The 19620-nt window shown below is 33.1% G+C and overlaps 2 protein-coding genes and 1 long non-coding RNA gene across 3 annotated transcripts; 2 read left to right on the plus strand and 1 right to left on the minus strand.

Annotated features, from left to right (window-relative positions):
- Window positions 1-454: 454 nt before the first annotated feature.
- Window positions 455-2498, plus strand: LOC136070803 (uncharacterized). The gene is made up of 2 exons (XR_010632054.1): window positions 455-589; window positions 1989-2498. It is a non-coding gene; the product is annotated as an uncharacterized LOC136070803 (long non-coding RNA).
- Window positions 2499-4779: 2281 nt separating this feature from the next.
- LOC111995861 (uncharacterized) lies at window positions 4780-5493 on the plus strand. The gene has a single exon (XM_024027809.2). The coding sequence runs from the start codon at window positions 4780-4782 to the stop codon at window positions 5491-5493; it is 714 nt and encodes a 237-aa protein (XP_023883577.1).
- Window positions 5494-8505: 3012 nt separating this feature from the next.
- On the minus strand, window positions 8506-18145 carry LOC111995869 (chaperone protein dnaJ C76, chloroplastic). The gene is made up of 9 exons (XM_024027815.2): window positions 17800-18145; window positions 15834-15962; window positions 15606-15735; window positions 14597-14717; window positions 13777-13858; window positions 12784-12837; window positions 11658-11696; window positions 9964-10063; window positions 8506-8808 (listed from the first exon to the last, which is right to left on the minus strand). The coding sequence occupies exons 1-9, from the start codon at window positions 18034-18036 to the stop codon at window positions 8678-8680; spliced, it is 1023 nt and encodes a 340-aa protein (XP_023883583.1). The 5' UTR covers window positions 18037-18145; the 3' UTR covers window positions 8506-8677.
- Between the last annotated feature and the right edge of the window lie 1475 nt (window positions 18146-19620).

Here is a 19620-nt window from a genome sequence, read left to right on the forward strand (position 1 = left end):
TAGTTTTGATGTGTGTATTAAAAACTTAAAAAATATGCAATTCAACGATTAAATTTTCAAAATATATAATAATATTTTATTTTATTGAGTAAGTTTATAGTATTTGACTATAACCAATTTTATAACTAAATTTTATTCTAATAATAACGTTGCGTTCATTTCCTGAAAACTCTTATGGATGATTGTGAGTGACTCTGTAGTATATTCCTTAAACAAAAATTAAGGGGCAGGCTCAAGAAGGCAATGATTGGACCACCAAAAGTTAACAACATTAATCATCACTATTTAAAAATTTTGAATTTAAAGAAGAGTTTAAATTCAATCCGGAGCTAGCATAAAACCAATGCTTTATGCCAGCCAATGAAATCGGGCCATGTCATCTAATGAGGCCTTACCGCATATGCAATAACAGCACCATTAAATCCCAAATCACAAACGCATATCAGATTTTAAAAATAAAAATAAAAAATCCTATGCTTCCTCTTGCCCAAACCTCCACCACGACACACCAACGCACACCACCACACAAATCGCCGGGGAGCTTGTAAACATATTGTGGCTGCCGTGAGGATGGTGTCATGATCCCAAGGTTTGTTTCAATGATTTGCCCTTTTTCCCAATTTGGATTTCGAATTATTGATGGATTTTTTTTGGGATGTTAATAACTTGATTTGTTATGGGTTTTTCTATATTTTGGTATCTTTGATGTGTTTTGATTAGATTCTTAAGTATTAGGGTTCAACCCCTAAATGAATCTGATTGTGGTTCTTCAATGATAGGAAGGAGGATTGGTATTTTTTGATAGAGGCATAGAGAAGGCCAATACCTAACTACCTTAAGAAAATTCAGAACGATGTTAGTTGCTTGTATGATAGAAGTTTTGACTGTTGGGTAATGTGGGAAAAGAGAAATCAATATGAAATCTAAAAATTTTATTTTTCCAAGGGTGCAATGTAAGAATTGTTCTTAATTTTTGGTTACAATTAAAAAAAAAATGGTTGATTTATAAAAGGAAAACCTTGTTTCTTTGTCTTGCAACTATTTTAGGACTCTGCACTTGCTCTCATATTAAATGAAATCTTGAATTTTGAATAAAATAATTTTGCACTCTATTGAACATAATAGGACTAACTTAGTCATTTGAAATGAGAACATAAGATGCACAATGAATGAAAAAGGATATATATATATATATATATTTGCTATGAAAAATTTAGTTTGCGTGGTTAGAAATTAAGCAAGGCCAAGAAGCCAAATGGTCCTTGCTCTATAGGGTTGGGGATCCTTTCCATGGACTGTATTTTGTCCAAGCCTCAAGGATAATAGCTCATGACTTGTGGATTTGAAATGCTTTATCATTTTTCATAACTTTGATTTTGGTTCATCCATGATTACTAGTTTTGCATCTTTCGTTGTGTTTATAACATCACATTCCGTATGTAGAATTTGGAAGTTAATTTTTTTTCTTCATAAATTTAAATTTAACTTTTGGTTAGCTGCTAGTTTTGTAGGTCATAATAGGCTTCCAACTATTGCATTTACATGTAAATAAAAACAACTAGGTCTCAAGGGATATCTAGTATCGATGTTTAGCATCTTTATTTTACAACCCAATGACATGGTATAGAATTTCTACACTACCCAATGATATGGTATAGAATTTCTACATCAACATATGTTATGACCTTTTGGTATTAGAAACAATTGGTAGCCATCTACTTTTATTAATCTCTAGACTCCTTTGTAGCATATAAAATGTAAATTGTTAGAAAAATGAGTGTTTTATTTTCTTTCATTTGGTAGTTTTCTTCTTGGGGAATTTTTGTTTTTAAGTTTCTAGTTTTGATGAAATGATACAATATATAGGAATTTGTTGGTTTGTTGCACTTTTCTTTTGGGTCTATTACAATTTTAGTTTTGTAACAACCCATCATCTAGTTTGGTTTTATTTTTCTAATACTTATATTTTAATCTGCACTTCCCAACAGGTACCAAACCAGAAGAAACCATGGTAGTAGAGGGGGCAACTTGACTCAGCTTGGTAAAGTGGGTGCAAGATTAGTAGTAAGAAATATGGCCAATAAACTTCTTAATGCTCGTACAAAGATCATGCTCCCTAGTCTGTTGTCACTGCTAATAAACCAATAGATGCTTCTTTGGTTGGTTATGGAGCCTGTGTCATAGCTTATATTCCTCCAAGTATGAAAGCCACTGTAGTGGATCAGATATAAGGCCAATGCAAAAATCTCATATGCCATTTGCAAAGAGAATTATAGCTTTTTTGGAGGCTAGTGAGGGTAAACTTGATCTTGTTATTATGTCAAATTTTAGTTTGTATGATACAGGAGTATTAGTTGGCTTGTATTGTTCGAAAATTCATGACCTACCTGCAAATTTGAAAAAGTATCCATGTAATTTTGATTCTATAAAAGAATTGTTAAAATTTCTTTTATTTTTCTTATTTAACTAAAAAAAATTTTAGTTATCCTATTTGAAAATTGTTTCAAGAAGCTTTTGGTCAAGTCCTGGCGGCATGGAAGTATATGTTCCAGCTACAAATCTTTAATCCTCTTATGTGATTGTTGTTCTAACCATTTCATTTAATTCGGAAAAGCATTTATGTTAAAGGTGGTAAGTGACTGGCAACATGGAAGTAATTCAAGGAATATCAAATTCTTGGTATAGAGATATCCAACCTTAATCGTTTCAATGTAACATGACTACAAAATTTAAAATTCAGTTTTTAGCTAATAGAAAACCTAAAAGGTGTGGCAATAGAATCAAATTAGCAAGTCATAGTAAGGGGAACCAAAGTCTATTCAAGAGCACACATAAAATACCCATCTCAATTACAAGCACAATACACAAAAGAAATTAAAAACCTTTCACACACATTCATACTTTAAAAGCACAATACACGAAAGAAATATAAAACCATTCACACACATTCATACAAGAAAGAAATTAAAAACCATTCACACACATTCATACTTTAAAAGGAGTATGTTGAAAGACTAGATCTCGTTTACAATTAGAACTTCACACATTTCCCAACACGATAAACTTAAGTTCCCATAGCACATAGTACTATGAGAAGCAAACAAAATTAGACAAATGTAAACTCTTTTATCCTATATAACGGAATAAGAAAGAATCTTATTTGTGTTGAGCTGATGTTGATTCTCCTTCTTTCCAACCTTGGATATCTCTTGAACAAGTGTTAAAGGCGTATAGCCAAAAAAAACCTTAGACGCAACCTTCTCTGCTATAATGTGAAATGGTAGGATACTAGAGATCACCCCATATATGGTTGTGGGAGGCAGGGCTAGTCCAAGAGCTGCCCTTGTAACTAAACAGGAATCGCTTTCCACAATAACATCTTTAATTCCTACATCTTCTGCAAAAAAGAGACATGTGTCCGCTGCTATTGCTTCAACTTCTAGAGCTCCAAGAGAGAAAATGAATTTTTTTGCCTATGTCTCATCAACAAGTTATCTAGGTCTTTTGATGCCTTCTTAATCAAACTCAAACTTTTACATGCAATCTGCTTTGCCAACCCTGCAATGATCAAACAAATAATAAGTTCCAAATAAATATAACATAACAGTGGATTAGAAATTTAGATTCATCATTCGTATCCTTTCCACCACCCATGTCTTTTTGGCAAAGAACTAACTAGCTAAAATGAATGAAATATTAATATACCTATTGCACAAAAGGCATCTCTCAAAATTAGCCACAAATTCACAACGCACAAAATCCATTAATCAAGCTATACCTAAAATCATTGAAACAACAGCTAAAAATATTCTAGATCACAAAAACAAGGATTTTAATTTATATTTCTAATACATGGGACAAACACTAATCCAGAAATTGTCAAATTAAATTCCAACCAACAAAAACAAAATCAACCAAATTTAACAAATAATGAAACCCCTCTTAACTCCAATCTACAAGGATACTCATATTTGTAAGAAGCATGTATAAGGTGCCAACCATACAGTCCCCAACAACTATTAGAGTGTATACCAATCCATCCTCTTTCCTATCATTGGAGAACCACAATTAGATTCATTTTGGGTTTGAACCCTAACACTTAAGAGTCTAATCAAAACCCATCAAAGATACCAAAATATAGAAAACCCCATAACAATTCAAGTTATTAATGTCCAAAAAAAAAAAAAATCCAAACCTATCAACAATTCAAAATCCAAATTGGGAAAAAGGGAAAATCATGAAAACAAACCTTGGGATCAAAACACCATGCTCACGGCAGCTCCAGCAACGAATCCGGCGACTTGTGTGGCGACATGTGGTGGGGTGGAGATCCAGGCAAGAGGAAGCAAAGGATATTTTTTAATTTGGTCTAATACGCGTTTGTGATTTGGGATTTAAGAGTGTTGTTATTGTATACAATAAAGTCTATTTAAACTCTTTCTGAAATAATAAAGTGACGCGTTTTCATTGGCTCGCATAAAACACTGGCTCCAGACCAAATTTATACTCTTTAAAGAAATGTGAAGTCGAGTACTTACTAGTGTTTTTTTTTTTTTTTTTTTTAACTAATATCACTTCCATAATATGAGCAACATATTAGGGTCAATAAGGAAATTGCAATACAACCCACCAATAAATTCTTCTTCTTCTTTTTTTTTTTTTTTTTCCTTAATATTTTCATTGTGTTGCAACTTGCAACCCCGTCTTTATCTACAAAGATATCTAACTTATCTTCCTCATCACATTGTCAAAAGTACATACTTTTTTTTCCCAAAGAAAATGGATGCTGAAGAAGTTTTAAAGCTCTTCGATTCCCACTGGCTTGAGAGCACAATTTTCTCCCAGAAACCACTATCACTACCCCATAAAACAACAAACCCGACTCATCACCAAATCCAAGAACCAAACTTTTCACGCTTGCCAACTCTCCATGTAATATCACTATGCGATCAATTATTGATGAGCTCCAAAGCAAGCAGCTTTTCCTCTGAATCCCTCTCCCCAAACTCAGTCATGACCACACGGTCCGCACCAAAGCTACAAACAATTATTTCTGGAAAAGACGTCTCTGAATTCTCCAATGAGGAACATCAACAGTATGAGATGCCTATTAAGAAGAAAGTCCATGGAAGAAAAAGGAGGACAAAGCTGAGTAGTGCTAAGAGCTTGTCAGACCTTGAGTTTGAGGAGCTAAAAGGGTTTATGGATCTGGGCTTTAAGTTCTCTGAGGAAGACAAGGATTCAAGATTGGTTTCTATCATTCCTGGATTGCAAAGGTTGGGAAGAAAAGGTGGTGAAGAAGATGTTGATGAAGAAGAGAGAAAGACTGATGAAACTGTGGTTTCAAGGCCTTATTTGTCTGAGGCTTGGGATGTTTTGGAACAACAAAAGCACCCGTTGATGAATTGGAAAATTTCAGCTTTAGGTGAAGAAATGGATATGAAAGATCAGCTCAAGTTCTGGGCTCACACAGTTGCTTCCACTGTGAAATAGATAACACTTTCTTTTTCCTTCCTAATTTTTTTTTTTTTTTTTTTGGGGTGATAAATAGATTTTTTTTAAGGTGCAATTTTGATGGAAAATTTTGGAACTGTAAATAGAGATATGAAGATGCTATTTCTTTTTTCTTTTTTCTTTTTCTTTTTTTAGAAAAATTAATTTTCTTTCCCTTCTTATTCTATACACATGCTGGTACTAAAAAGGTCTTTGTACATTTTGTTTTTTTTTTTTTTTTTTTATATGGTCTCTTTGTTAGGTTTGATTGGTTTGAATGTCTAAACTTTTAGCTGCAGTTAAGTTATTTCTTTGCAGATTTATGTATTTCTTCAGTCCAAGGAACATACAGTCCTATTTGATCATATATTATACATTATTACATTTTAAGGAAATACTATTAAATAATATTAATCCATATATTGATTGTAACATTTTTAATATTATAATTTTATTAAGGAAAAAATTAAAAGAATCAATATTTAAAATTAAATTCGATTTTGGAACTAAATTTAAATAAAAGATGATATGTATTTTGATTTTTGGACACATACACACAATATATGGGAGCTAGCTAGGGAATAATGACCGTAAGTAATACAATGCATTTGATTTTTTTGGTAATTTACATTTTTTGACTTTAAATTTGCACCTTGGAATTGTCGACCATATTATCTTCTTCTTTTTTTTTTTTTTCTTGTGCTTGTTGTGATTGTTTTTTAATTTTTGTGACGACCAACTTGACCTCATTTTATTAAAATATTCTACATAAATAAAAACGAATCTAAAACCAAAAAAAAAAGGACCCACTAGCAATTATATCCACTCGAAGAATGCTCCATCTTTTTTTTTTTTTGGATAAGGAAGAATGCTCCATCTTAAAGCAAAGAGATAGCAATAGGCAAGAAAAGTCAAGTACACTGTACATCCAACGTGATTCGCACTAGATCTACAGTAGAGATGAAAGAGAATGAAGGGATGATGAGATCATACCAATTGCCCATCTTCTTTCTTCTCACTTCTCAGAAACACAAAGGAACTGGTAGTGGCATACGCCGTCCTTGTTACTTTACACTTGGCGCTTTCCACTACTTATTTATAGAATGTTAAGCACACGTCATATTTCACTTTTTTTTTTTTCTCACAATTTATTAAAATAATAAATTATAATTGGTGGGAATGTAAACCAATCAACAAATTATGAATATATATATATATATAATAAGTTGTATATATAGATTTTTTTTTTTTTTATCTTATTATAGTTGCATTTCTAAACCCATAACATTCACGCATTAGAAAAAAGTCATGCATCAAAAAAAAAAAATTTTTTGATCTATATACAACATTGTTACCATACTTTTACAAAAAATTTTAAATGATAAGTGGTTTTTGGTTGTTGTCGATAGGTAAGAAGGTAATTCAGTTATGAGTTCAAATTAGAACCAATAACAACTTACCACCTATAATTTGTTGTATAAATATTGTAAACATAGCATTTCTTTAAAGAAAAATCATAAAAAAAATGGTCATTTTCCAATCAAATTTTCAACAATAAATATTATTTGAAAGGATTCAAGTGTTCAATAATAATTGTTAGAGAGATATTAGCTCTAAGCCTCTAACTATAGTTAATAAACTTGTTATCCAAGTATAAGAGTTGAATTGCACACTAAGTAGGATTGGACCTTTTTTTTTTTTTTTTTTTGGGAAAAGCATATAGGATTGGATTGGACATAGATCTATGCTACTTGCTTAAATATATCTCTAATAATTATTATTTCCTTTGTAGCATTTGATATAAAATAATAAATAATAAAATTGGTTACTTGCCCTATATATTTAAAGGAACAATGAATAACTTTTTTTCTCAATTTTTTTTTACTAAACAAAGTCAACTCTTCTCATCTCAAATCAACCATAAGCTAATTATGTTGGCCACTTCCAATACAAAATTTGAGAGAAATGAATTAGAGAGTCTTCATCTCTTCAAATCAAAGGTTTGGCTTGAGCCTCATCTACCATTCCATTTTTCTTTCTCGCCTACCATTCTCGTCTACCATAAATATATTCTTGAAACTTGGCCAAGAGTAGATTGACATAATCCTTGCACCCAAAACTAAAACAGTATCTCTTATGTATCAAACAATAGTGGGCCCTACTCTTATTTGTCACAAACAATTATTTATTGTTATTATAATAGTTTGTATTCGTACTATATTGTTATAATAATTGAAGTAACGTAGGTGAAACATTTATCCAAATTGTAATTTGGACCACATTTGATCCACAAGATTTTATGATTTTCTTTTTATTGTAGAGCAACAAATATCTTTCAATGTACTAACAGTAGCCATTGGTGTATGAGATGGGACCTATTTGTTTTTTATATATATAATTTGTTGCATATAACATCTCTATGTACCCCACTTAGGATCTACCCTACATGAGAAAGGTGTATGCAATCTTTCACAAGATATCACTTACTAGAGATGACCTTGTGTCCGATTGTTACTGCTTACCTAACTAATTAACAAAGAAAACCAATCATTCTCAGCTATTTTCATTTCTTTCTTTCAATTATTGCTCAAGTTTAAAATAAATATAAAATTTAAAAGGTTACACATTTTAGTAAACACTAAACAGTTAAAGATGATTATCATGAGTCATGAGCAACATGTTTTGTGTCATTTTTTCACTTCATAACAGGATTGGGCCTAATTCACCTCTAATTAAAATAAATAAATCCTGATATGAAAATCATGAATGAGTTTCACGTATTACAAAACACCTTGGCTTAACAAATCAATATATAAACAAGAATATTTGGTCGCAGACAAAATGGATTTTTTCTTTTTTTGGTTATAGACGTACATTTGTTGTCACAGATACGAAAATAACAGAAAACTCAAGGCTACCCTTTAAGTTTTGACTTCTTGCCACAAACCAAAAGTCTCACCTTTTAAACCAACCTCGACCATAAAGCTCAATGCAATGGAACAAATCATAAGCTACCATAAAGTTCTATAAGATCTTTCTTTATTTTCATTTATTGATTTCATTGTATTTACAGCCACCTTAATTACACTATTACAAGATCAATATGAATTTGGCATTGATTAAATGCGGAATGATAAATTAGTTACATTTGACTAAATATATGTGGAGTATTGGAATTTACTGGTTAATTTTCCTCGTCGGAGATTGCCTCTGGGAGTTTATATGTTGGAGGTTTATCAACACCCTTCCTTGAGTACTCCCTCCATCTCCGAGCCGCTGCAGCAGCTCTCTTTGCTCTCTCTTTCGCTCCTTCCTCTGCAAAGATCATATGTCAACTTTGACTCACATTTAGGAGCAGAGATTGAAATATAAATGTCATAACTATTATAATGGCAGATATAACAACCAAACCCCCTCATTCCCATGTCTCTATTATAGAAGTTTTACTACACAACACAAAGCATTCTGACTTTTTCCTTGTTCAATCCTACATGTTGTACATTGTTAACTTCATTGGGACTATGATCATATATCATCATAATGTAGAATCTGATTAAAATTTTGCAGGTACTTTTTCCAAGGACTTCAAAAAACAAGGGCAGACAACTATAAACACTTCTAGGCTAAACAAAGAACAAATTGCAATGACGATGAAGATCTGTAGTCAACAAACTAATTAAGATTCCAAATTCAGTTTAAATCCTTTTTTATTGCCTCTTTATATACTATCAGTTTACAAAAAAATTTACCAGTATTTTAAGATCATTGCCTTGCTTCTTTTTTTGGTGCACACCCTTAGATCATGACTGCCACAACTCTCAAACAAGTGTCATCCAGATTCCAGAGACTGATAGGGCATCACTTATGTCCCAAAGAATGGTTGGGACACCTTTGCGATATGCCAAAATAGAATTTAGTAGATTTCTCTCACATGTAATTTGACCTCTATGTCTATGAAATTTTCAGCTAGTCTTAAACAGCATCAGATTGCATTGCTGGGGAAATATGCTTGCTTTCAACATATTAAACTGCTGGAACCAGGGAGTGACGAGCATGAAAACCTTTGAGATATTCATTTTAACAGATAAAGTTGAAGAAAACAAGATTTTGTCTAGTAGCAAATAGTCATCCTCTGAAAAAGAAGGGGCTGCTAGTCTTACTAAACCCAAGGAAATCATCAAGGAAACAGACTGGTTACTACCTATTTAATCTCTATGGAGATACTTTATCATAATATAGGAATTCAAATTGAACTACATTCTCTTTGGACATACTTTATCATAAAATGTATAGAAACAGCCTAATCTCTAGAAGTTACTCAGAAAGTGGCAATAAAAACTCAAATGAAAAGAAATAAATCAATGAACAAAGATATAAAAATGCTATTAAAAAAATAAAAACTTAGTGAGAATGGTTTCTAATATGTCAATCAACAAACATAGACATTTCTTTTCACAGAATCTCTCATACCAGAAGTTTGGGAGTCCCTGGGCTTGTTCCATAGGTTACTCCAGTATGATTCACTTTTATCAGAATTTTTCTGCTTCCTCATTCTCCGTTTAGCTTGTGCCTGCAATAAATTTGAGATTAATATTTGTTATACTTATTAAATAACTAAAATTTCAAAGTGCCCATTTATATACCTACAAAGTCTAAATGAAAATATAGAAGAGAGTGTTTTAATTAGATGTTCAAACCACCCAAATTTCAAAATTTTACTTCCGAGAAAAAAGAGCATTGAAGATGCCAATCCATACAGAGAGTTTTCCAAACAGAAAATATCAGTGGAAACCATTGCTTCTTTTTTTTTTTTTTTCCTTTTTCTTTTTTACAATTATGGATCTTTATCTCAAAAAACTGTAGGCCAAGTGTTTAGTACCTAATGTTTGGGGGACAGTCCCCTGTAATCTTGGCCTACATTTATCCTTCCCTTTTAGTGTTCATAGTAAGTCCAACGTATTTAAAAGGAACTTTTAATTGTTAAGTATCAAAAGCCTTTGGCTATATCTTTTTTCTAATAAGTAAAAATAATTTTATTCAAAATAGGAAATGGTTCGCATACACAGAATGTACATCAAACCATCCCTAAAGAATTACAATGCCGTGTTCAAAAACTCTAGAAATCAAGAAAAGATAATGGGGGAATGCTGCCAAATTTTCAAAATTCTATGGCAGTGAAATTTTCCTTGCAAACACTCCAACATATCAAGCATAGTCTTGGGCATCACCCAAGATATCTCAAACAACACAAACACAAAGGGCCATATGTCTGTAGCCACTGGACAATGGAATCACAGGTGCTCAACAGATTATCCACTACTCTTGCACATGCAACACCAATCAATAATCATGATATTGTTTTTTAAAATTATCCTGCATTGATATTTTCCACAATGCAGTTGTCCACAAAAGAAATAGGGAAGAAAAAATTTGGATATAATTTGGAGTGGTATAACTAAACTATTGGAGATTTCTGTTCTTTTTTTTTTTTGTACCTTGAATTCATGTAGAAAATCCCAAGGCCATAGGAGTTTTCTAATAAAGTACTTTAGGTGCTTAGAGTGATTTGTAGGTCATTTAAATTAGTACATTGGGTTGGAAGTTTTCTAACTCATTTTTACAAGGAAGTTTTTTTTTTTTTTTTTTTTTTTTTTAAAAGGCTTTAATTCAGTCATGTTTGGCAAAACAACAGTAGAAACTATTAGGTTGCTTTAGATCAATTAACAAATTATATCTTCTCCACATTAGCTTTTCTTCTAAATACATGATAAGATACATGATAAAGTAATCATAGTTGACCCAGTGGAAGCAGAGTCTTTTAGAAACAGTTATGATAAAACCATTCAGAAACTGTAAATGCATCTGCATAGAATTGTGAGTGCCACATGCAACACAATCATTTTAAAAAGCAAGTTTCTGGCATTTTGACAAATGAAGAGAATGCATTCAAATGGACATAGGGAAATCTATCCCATGTAGCCCAACAAAACATGATTCATGAAAGTTAAATTAGATGACAACTGCACAGAACATACTATAAGAAAAACTACGCACATACACATAAAAAGATAATGCTTCATAAAATGTTAGTTTAAAATAGATGAAGATTTCCTTTCAGGAAGGAAGAAAGAGGAATATATAAAAAGAAATTTAAGAGTTCGTACCAAAACTTTTGCTTGCCTCTTTTCCCACCGACTATTTGCCTGCCACATTAGCAAGTGTAAATAAAGTAAAACAAACAAGGCCCATAACAAAGACAGTTAAATAGAGCAGCAGCTGAACCTTTGTCAACTCAAAGATCTTTTAAGAAGCAGAAGATCAAAAGGAGAGTTAATTGGGGAAAAAAGTACAAAAATATAAGATAAAAACTAATTCTAATCTCACCATAGTTTCATCACCTCTTGAATATAACATTACTGTCTCAAAATACCCTTTCTCTTGCATAACTCTTGTATACTCCCCATGTACTAAGGCTATGTCCTTTCCTTCTTTTAATGTTCTTACTTGGAATTGAAAAACACATGCGCGCGCACAAAATAAAACAAAATTGTTCCAAGATAACAACAAGTGATGAGTTAGTTTCTTGAATTCAACTGGCTAGATCAAACCAATCATGGTATAACCCACTACAGATATTTAATATCCCAGGCCATATTATGGGGTATGATCCAGTTTACATTCTTTCCTAATGAGAAGGTTATGTTGGTCCTTTTATGGTTATTGAAGGTAGAGAATCCCTAGTGTGAGAAAAAGAGAGTTCCAGGAGTAATCAAGGCTAGGGTTTTGATAGCGGAAGGCAGCTCTTGTAACTTGCTATGCATTGGTTTATTAGTGAAATTTGAGCACTGTCTGCAGCAACAAATGCTATTCACAAAATCAGTTTAAACAAAGCAAATTTAATCATTAGTAAAGCAAAGTCAATGAGGGTACTATTATGAAAAATTTTAAACCTTGAGCTCGAGAGTGTATTTGATCTGCAACCTAGCCCTGGGCTGAACTGGCAAACTACATAAATCAGAGGGTGTTTCAAGTTTCCCTGTGGTTTCCAATTATATATCTCTTCAATGTAATCTAAGTCTAGGGTTTTTGACAAAAAGGATGAAGAAACAAATCTAACTAACTCAGCTAAGCTTTAAGTCCAAATAAATTGGGAAAGAATTAGAAGAAATATTTCTTGTTTGAAAAACTCTTAAAATTTTCTGAATAACATAAGTGGCATTATCACTCCGCTGTAGCACATTGGTTAAAAACTTAAAGGTTAGCTTATCCAAAAATAAGTAGCATTCTCACCATTCTGAAAACATCCATGGATGCTGTTCCCATTCCTGAAAGCATAAATGCGACCTGATAATCAATCAGAGAAACACAAATTCTTTAACTATTGAAATGACAATATAAAAAAACAGTTGCAAATGCAGCTCATTGGCATTCTTAATTCGTTGGAGAAATGAACAAAATATTCCTACATAAAACAAAAGCAAAGTTGTTCACATAAAACATCCTATCAATTGGATATCCAGGTCAAGATTTTGAATTTTAATGTAAGAGGGAAGAATTATATCAAATATCAAAAGATACACTCATGAAATAGATGATTTCAAATCAAGCAACCAAAAGGTTTCACTAATATGGTTAATGTTATCTTATTGTGAAGCAAGGAAAGAAATGGGAAGTGGATTTCCATTGGCACACCAAGTGACTGGAGAATATCTTTGCAGCAACTCTTAGCAAGTTTTATTCCTTGAAATCCATTTTCTATAATAAGATGAATAACAATAAGAACCAACAGAAAACATTGCTACTTCATAGCAGGTGGCAAAAAATTCCTCAACCATCAATGGCCAAAAAAGTTCACTTCAATGCCAAAATTAAATCTCTACATCGCATTGCTAACTGCTGTACTAACTATTAAGTATGTACCCCAAATCTGAGTGTCTTTATCCAGTTTGGTAAGCACCATAAACTCAGGAAAAGAAGAATTCAAACCACTAAAGTTGGATAAAGTGGGACCACATTTCAAATCATAGTTATATAAAGCGAGACTCAAGTGATAGTAAACATAAAGAAATTTACCTAAGAGGTATGTAAAATATTCTAGGATAGAAACTATAAATCACAAGATATACTTGTTAATAAACACAAAGATCAATAACCATCAAACTGAAACAAGTAACAAAGGTAATACTCAAGTTAAGCAGTTTAGCATAGTCACATTAAACTATGAAGCTAAAGAGAGCTATAAAACATGGAAAACAGAAACTAGATAATTATTTTGGGTCTTACATTTACTCTTTCAACTCTGCGCATTTCATCTTCAAGCAAGGATAGTTGTGCAGCAGATGTCCAATGGATGCAATCAACTGGGCTGAAATACAGAATGCTTATTATTTGACTTAACACATTTAGCATAGCAATTCCTCAACGTGAAATAGACACCAAGTTCATGAACTATTTTCATAACTTCAAGATTTTAGAGCTTTAACTTTCTATCACCAGCACCACAAGCATGAGAACTTAACGTTGTGGAGGTTTTTCCAAATACTCTTCCAACTTTAACTTGTAGAGTAGTTGGCCATTAGTTATATCCTTATCTAGTCACTCTGTATTCAGTGTCACAAAACAGCCAAGAACACATTGATAGATTAATACTAATGGTTTCAACTTTCATGGACATTGGTTAAAGCATCATCAAAGTTTATGCTTCACATTTGTCCTAGATTCTAAAAAAAGTTCCATACGTTATTTTAAAATATTGTAAATGTAATTTTAAGATCATACAATTTCATAGTGTAGATGAGAATTATTATTTGGCTTAAACCTACGGGCTACAGATATAAAGGCCATCACCAACAAATTTCAGCAATAACAAGAAGCTGGATACAGTGTAACTGCATCTATGGCATAAGATAGAAATAGTTTAGAGCCTTGGACAGACTGGTAATGATGCTAATGATCACTAACAGGATAAGTTTTATAGCAGCCTGAAGAGGAAACTGGTAAGAATAAAAGTTTTATTTAATTAATATGCTCATAAATGAACTAAACCAGAGCACAAAAAGAATCATTACATTGAACAGAAATATCCATGAACAGTAGAACATACCAAGTATCAATTGCTTGTTGAACTAATTCAGGGGTCCCACACTGGCTATAAACTCTGGCTCTCCCAAAGTCTTCCTCAATTCCAAAGACATCCGGGGCCACGTTGGCACAATTTTTGCACCCTGTGGATAAATTAATAATATGGAGATTCCAATGTCATCAAAACTTAATGGTTTCTAGGAAATGCATCTATAATTGCTACTGGATGACGGTAAGTCACATTTTAGTTCTCCTGTGAAACTTAAAAAGGAAAAAAAGAAATTAAAATAAAATTTGTGGTCCTTTATATAATTGCCGAAACAGAAAATAGCATTTTCATGATATTCTTGCTAAAGAAATTACGAAAATATGCTAGTTCTCTATGTAGAGCTTAAAATCAAAATAACATTTTGCTAAAATAGAATGTGTTACAGCAGAACTGGAGCTCACATATTAAAATCTTAAAATGCACATAAATGGTAGAATGCCGTAACAGAATTTATGTAAAGTGAATTTCCTTAATATCTATGAAGCATCACCTTATTACTCTCGCTTTAGATTTCAGCATCAAAACCTAGACATGGTTTTTCCATTTGTAGTAGATATGAAGACCATTATTGCTATGCTATATAAATAATTGAAAATTTCTCAAAATATTTAAATGAGAGATCGGGCCTTACTGCAACAGCAAGTGCCTTCCACCAAATGTGATAGGTCGTGGGTTCGAATTCAAGAATTAGCCTCCCCAACAAAATTTGGGGGTAAGGCTACCTATCAAGCACCTCTACAATACCCAGTAAAAGTGGGAGCTTTGTGCATTGGGTAATGGGTACAACCTTTTTTCTCTCAAAATTTTTAAATGAATGCAATGAGGTAGATAATGCCAACATCAATAATAAAGAGGAGGTATGGTTACTTAGCACCCCAAGGGGAGGTATCTGATAAGCTATAAAATGTCAATTTTACTAGGCATTCCCAAGAACTAATATTTATTTCACATTAAAAACTAGAATTTCACTGTCCAGACATACCTATACAACTAAACTCATCAACAAATGCATGATCCTTTGGGCTGGAATCATCAACGAAAGGATTGACTGCAGTCAAAGCATACCCATGAATTTCATCATAAACCATTCGCTGCACAGGGTCGCTGAGCACCTGCACTGCAATAGTCCATTTATAGTACAGCCACAGCAATGGATTTAAGTCACATTCTCTTTCAATCTTAAAGCATTTTATGTCAAATGGGAACCCACCGCATAGACCTCATTTATGAACATGCAGAAGTTTGTGGTCTCTGGATTGTCACCACTTAGGTCTGGATGGCAAGCTTTCATGCAATTGTAGTATGCTTTCTTGATTTGCCCCGGTGTGGCATCGGGAAGCTAGTCATATTGTGCCAACAATGATAAGAAATTTTAAAGGGCAAAAAAATCCAGCAGTGGTAAATAATTACTAAGGGAAGAACTAGACAAAAGTATCTTTAGGAAGTGAATGTGGCCTTGGATAAACAATTTAATTTGCAATCTAGACATGCACAAATGAGGATTGACCATGACTATCTCAATAAATTACTTCCCCTTGACAAAATCATTTCCTTATGATAGAACAAGTCTATTATTTGCACTGCTTTAGTATTAGAAATGCGTTAGCTAATCCTCTTGCCTAGTTCAATGATACAAAAAACATCCACATATATCAGAATACTAAATACTACTTTACAAATCATTCACCAGATTCTCATTTAATTTTGAATAAGGGCATCTTGAAATCCTTCTGACTTTGTACTTCCCATAGTGTCAAGAATAAGAAGTCAAAAATTATCATTATATATATATATATATACATATTCAATGGTAATCCAGCCTCTTGCATTAGAATTCTGGTAAAGATTGTACTACAACCTAGTCTTTGATACATGAATCATTCCGCCCAGAATTAGCATAGCTCAGACCCACAATCAAAATTAATTTTAACTACGAACTAGAAAACTAAGATGATTTATTAAAATAAGACAATGGTTATATAATGGTCTACTATACATGAACACAAACTCCACAATGAACATATGAGCTTGATAGATTGCAAGTGCAAAGACCCCAACAGTCATGGCATACTTCCTGAGTGCTATATGAGTGGTCTTGTACTCTTGGAAACAGGGAAGAGCATCTGTTTGTAGATTTATAGGCCCTCTTTCTTTTAGATCCTAATTTTTTTTCTTTTGTAATTTTTTAGGAAAGCTAGCATTTACATGAATTCTCCAGAATAAGATTAGGAATAGTTGATAATCAGTTCAGGAGAAACTGTTCAAAATCCTAATCAACATCGTTTCGAGCAGGCTAACAATTTTCTCTTTTGTTGTTTTGATTAGGACAACATATTAGCTAGCAATTCTCTTTTGTAGTTTTGATCAGGGTGATTCCTATTCAAATGTGTAACTATTCCACTCCCTCAACTATTGCACCATATTGTGTCATTGATTTTGCTTTCAAAAACAAAGTGAAAGACTGCTAATTCAAATTTATTTTTCTACTCTTAATAAATTAAAATGAATATGCTTATAAGGGCATTGATCATTTCCTTCATAGTTTCTAGTTTCTACTTCCCAGAAACTTCGCAAATAATAAATCAAAAGTTATTACTTTCATTGCAGATACATGTGCTGTGTATGTGTAAGAATTCAGGAATAGGAAGTCAAACAACCTATTGATCTACCTTGATTAGCATTCATATACTCCTTTGATCACAAGCAATTAACCCATATGTTGTGTGTGCCCAGTGGCTATTGAGAAGTCATAAGGCACCCATATGCACCTACCAACGGCCAAATCCTAGTTACTTTACACGTATGTTGGATCAAAGCTAATCAATACAAGATAAAGTTGAGTGGAGACAGCAGAGGCGGTTCAAACTTAGGCACACCTCATCTCGTAAATTAACGATTGTCTCAAAAATTTAAACGACTAGTAAATTGGTTTTTTTTTTTTTTTTGGAGATGGTGATTTAATTATTTAACCATTATTCTAACAAAAATAAATAAAATACTACTGACCCAAATGTTTTTTTTTTTTTTTTTCATTATTTTAACTGATCTAACTTCAATGAAATATAATTTTCACTAAAGAAACAAAATCTTAAAACATAAAATATCGATTTTCTTTCTGTTTTCCAAATTTTCTCATCAACCGAAAATGATCAAAATTCAGGTTTTGGAAGAATTACCAGACCCAAAACCTCATAGTAGTCATCAGCAACTGAGTTAGTTGAAGCTGAGTTATCAGTTGCAACCCTGACTCTACCACAGCCTCTTCTTCTCTTGGCAGCACCACCCACCACAGTCCAAGGAGTCCTGATCTTTTCCAAGATACTCCATGAGCTTCTTGAGCAAGTAGTGTTCAGTAATAATGGGTTTTGGAATTTGAGAGCTTCTATGCACACAGGAGAGAGTAACTGAGCCATTAGACCATACAAAACAAATGTGAAAAATGGAAGCAGGAGAGGAAAAATAGGAATTGAAAAGAGAGCGAGTGAGATATTTGCTTACTAAATAGTAGTAATAAGTGGGTGATGAATATTTGAAAATTTTGAGGAGGAAGAAATTCAGGCGTGAAAGTTGTTATTGCTGACATGGCAGTTTCAGAGCCAAAGGTTGTCCTTAGAATCTGGACGAACCCTGTTGGGAAAGATCCAAAAGTATGTCTTGCAGATTAAGGCACGTGTCACCTCGTGGATAATTGTTGCCTCACGTTCCAAGCAACCTTTGTCTTTCACCTTTTCTTTATTGCGTCAAGAAAAAAGCAACCACGACTCATGAGTCGGTATTACGAGTCATGACTCATGAGAGACATCATTTTGACACAATAAAAACTGTTTTTATTATTTTACCATATTATTTTACAACATCTCATTTATCAAATGTTTTATTATTTAATTTTATACATTAAAATAATATATATTACACATTAAAATAATATATTATCTCCTTCCTATCATTACCATCAACAACAACAACAGCACATCTACCACTACTGCAACAATGGCCACCAATAGCAACAACACTGGTCAGCCACCATCAGCATAAACCCACATCCACCAAAGCCACCTAAAAAAAAACACACAACCAGAGAGATCGCACACAACCACAAATCTCAAACCTATCGGCACCATCCCAAATCTCAAATCCACAGCACCATCCCAAAATCAACCAACCACCCTCAAATTAGCCAACCACGACTCAAATTAACCAAACACAACCCACAACAACCACCGCCACAACCACCGCAAGAGAAAGAAGAGAGATCCAACAATGTGCATGATGGTGGAGGGTGAGATTGGAGAGACCTAGACGACTTGGACGGCAAGATGGTGGCAAGCGAGATTAGAGAGACCCGGATGACGAGACATGGCGGCGTTTTGGCCCTTCTCGTCTTGGACGTCGGCGATGACAATGGCTCGTGCGTTGTGAGCGGCAAACTCACGAGTCGTGGCCTTGCCCACGCCACTTGCGCCTCCAATGATAATGGCCACCTTACCTTGGAGCTTATTGTTTGAAGATGTGGAGTATGTCATTTTGTTCTTTCTCTGTTGAGGGAGGAGCTAGGAATTTGACGCAAGAAGAGAGAAAAAAAAAAATCAATTAAAGAAGTAAGAGAAGAGAGAAAGCCAAATAAAAAACATTATTTTGGTTTTAGCATTTGTGTCCATACCGTTGCAATTTGCAATGGTACAGACACAAATGCCAAATATTTGCAATATTTAAAACATTTGCTGTGAGGTGCTTTTTGGTATTTGGTGTGCCAAATGTGCAAAATATTTGGCATTTAACACATTTAGAACGTCTACTATGGATGCTCTCCATTGAGAAATTTTGATGATTTCTGATTACAATTTTAGAGACAATTTTTTCAATGAATAATTTTGATTATTATAATCTTTGGTTTTTTTTTTTTTTTTTTTTACTTGATCTTATTAAATGCACATTCTTCATGTAATTTAAAATATTTTAGTTTAAATAAATATTGATTAAGCTGAACATATTGCTGG

Source organism: Quercus suber, unplaced genomic scaffold, assembly GCF_002906115.3.
Source record: "Quercus suber isolate HL8 unplaced genomic scaffold, Cork oak 2.0 scaffold_261, whole genome shotgun sequence".
Taxonomy (NCBI): Eukaryota; Viridiplantae; Streptophyta; class Magnoliopsida; order Fagales; family Fagaceae; genus Quercus; species Quercus suber.

Bases quoted from the DNA above. Each gene is read 5' to 3' on its own strand.
- LOC111995861 (XM_024027809.2), top strand. From the start codon at position 4,780: ATGGATGCTGAAGAAGTTTTAAAGCTCTTCGATTCCCACTGGCTTGAG.
- LOC111995869 (XM_024027815.2), bottom strand. From the start codon at position 18,036: ATGGCTCAGTTACTCTCTCCTGTGTGCATAGAAGCTCTCAAATTCCAA. The intron at 15,963-17,799 runs GTAATTCTTCCA...CAATATGACTAG, and splicing joins ACTATGAGGTTTTGGGTCTG to CTTCCCGATGCCACACCGGG. The intron at 12,838-13,776 runs GTAAGACCCAAA...ATTGATTATCAG, and splicing joins GCAGAGTTGAAAGAGTAAAT to GTCGCATTTATGCTTTCAGG.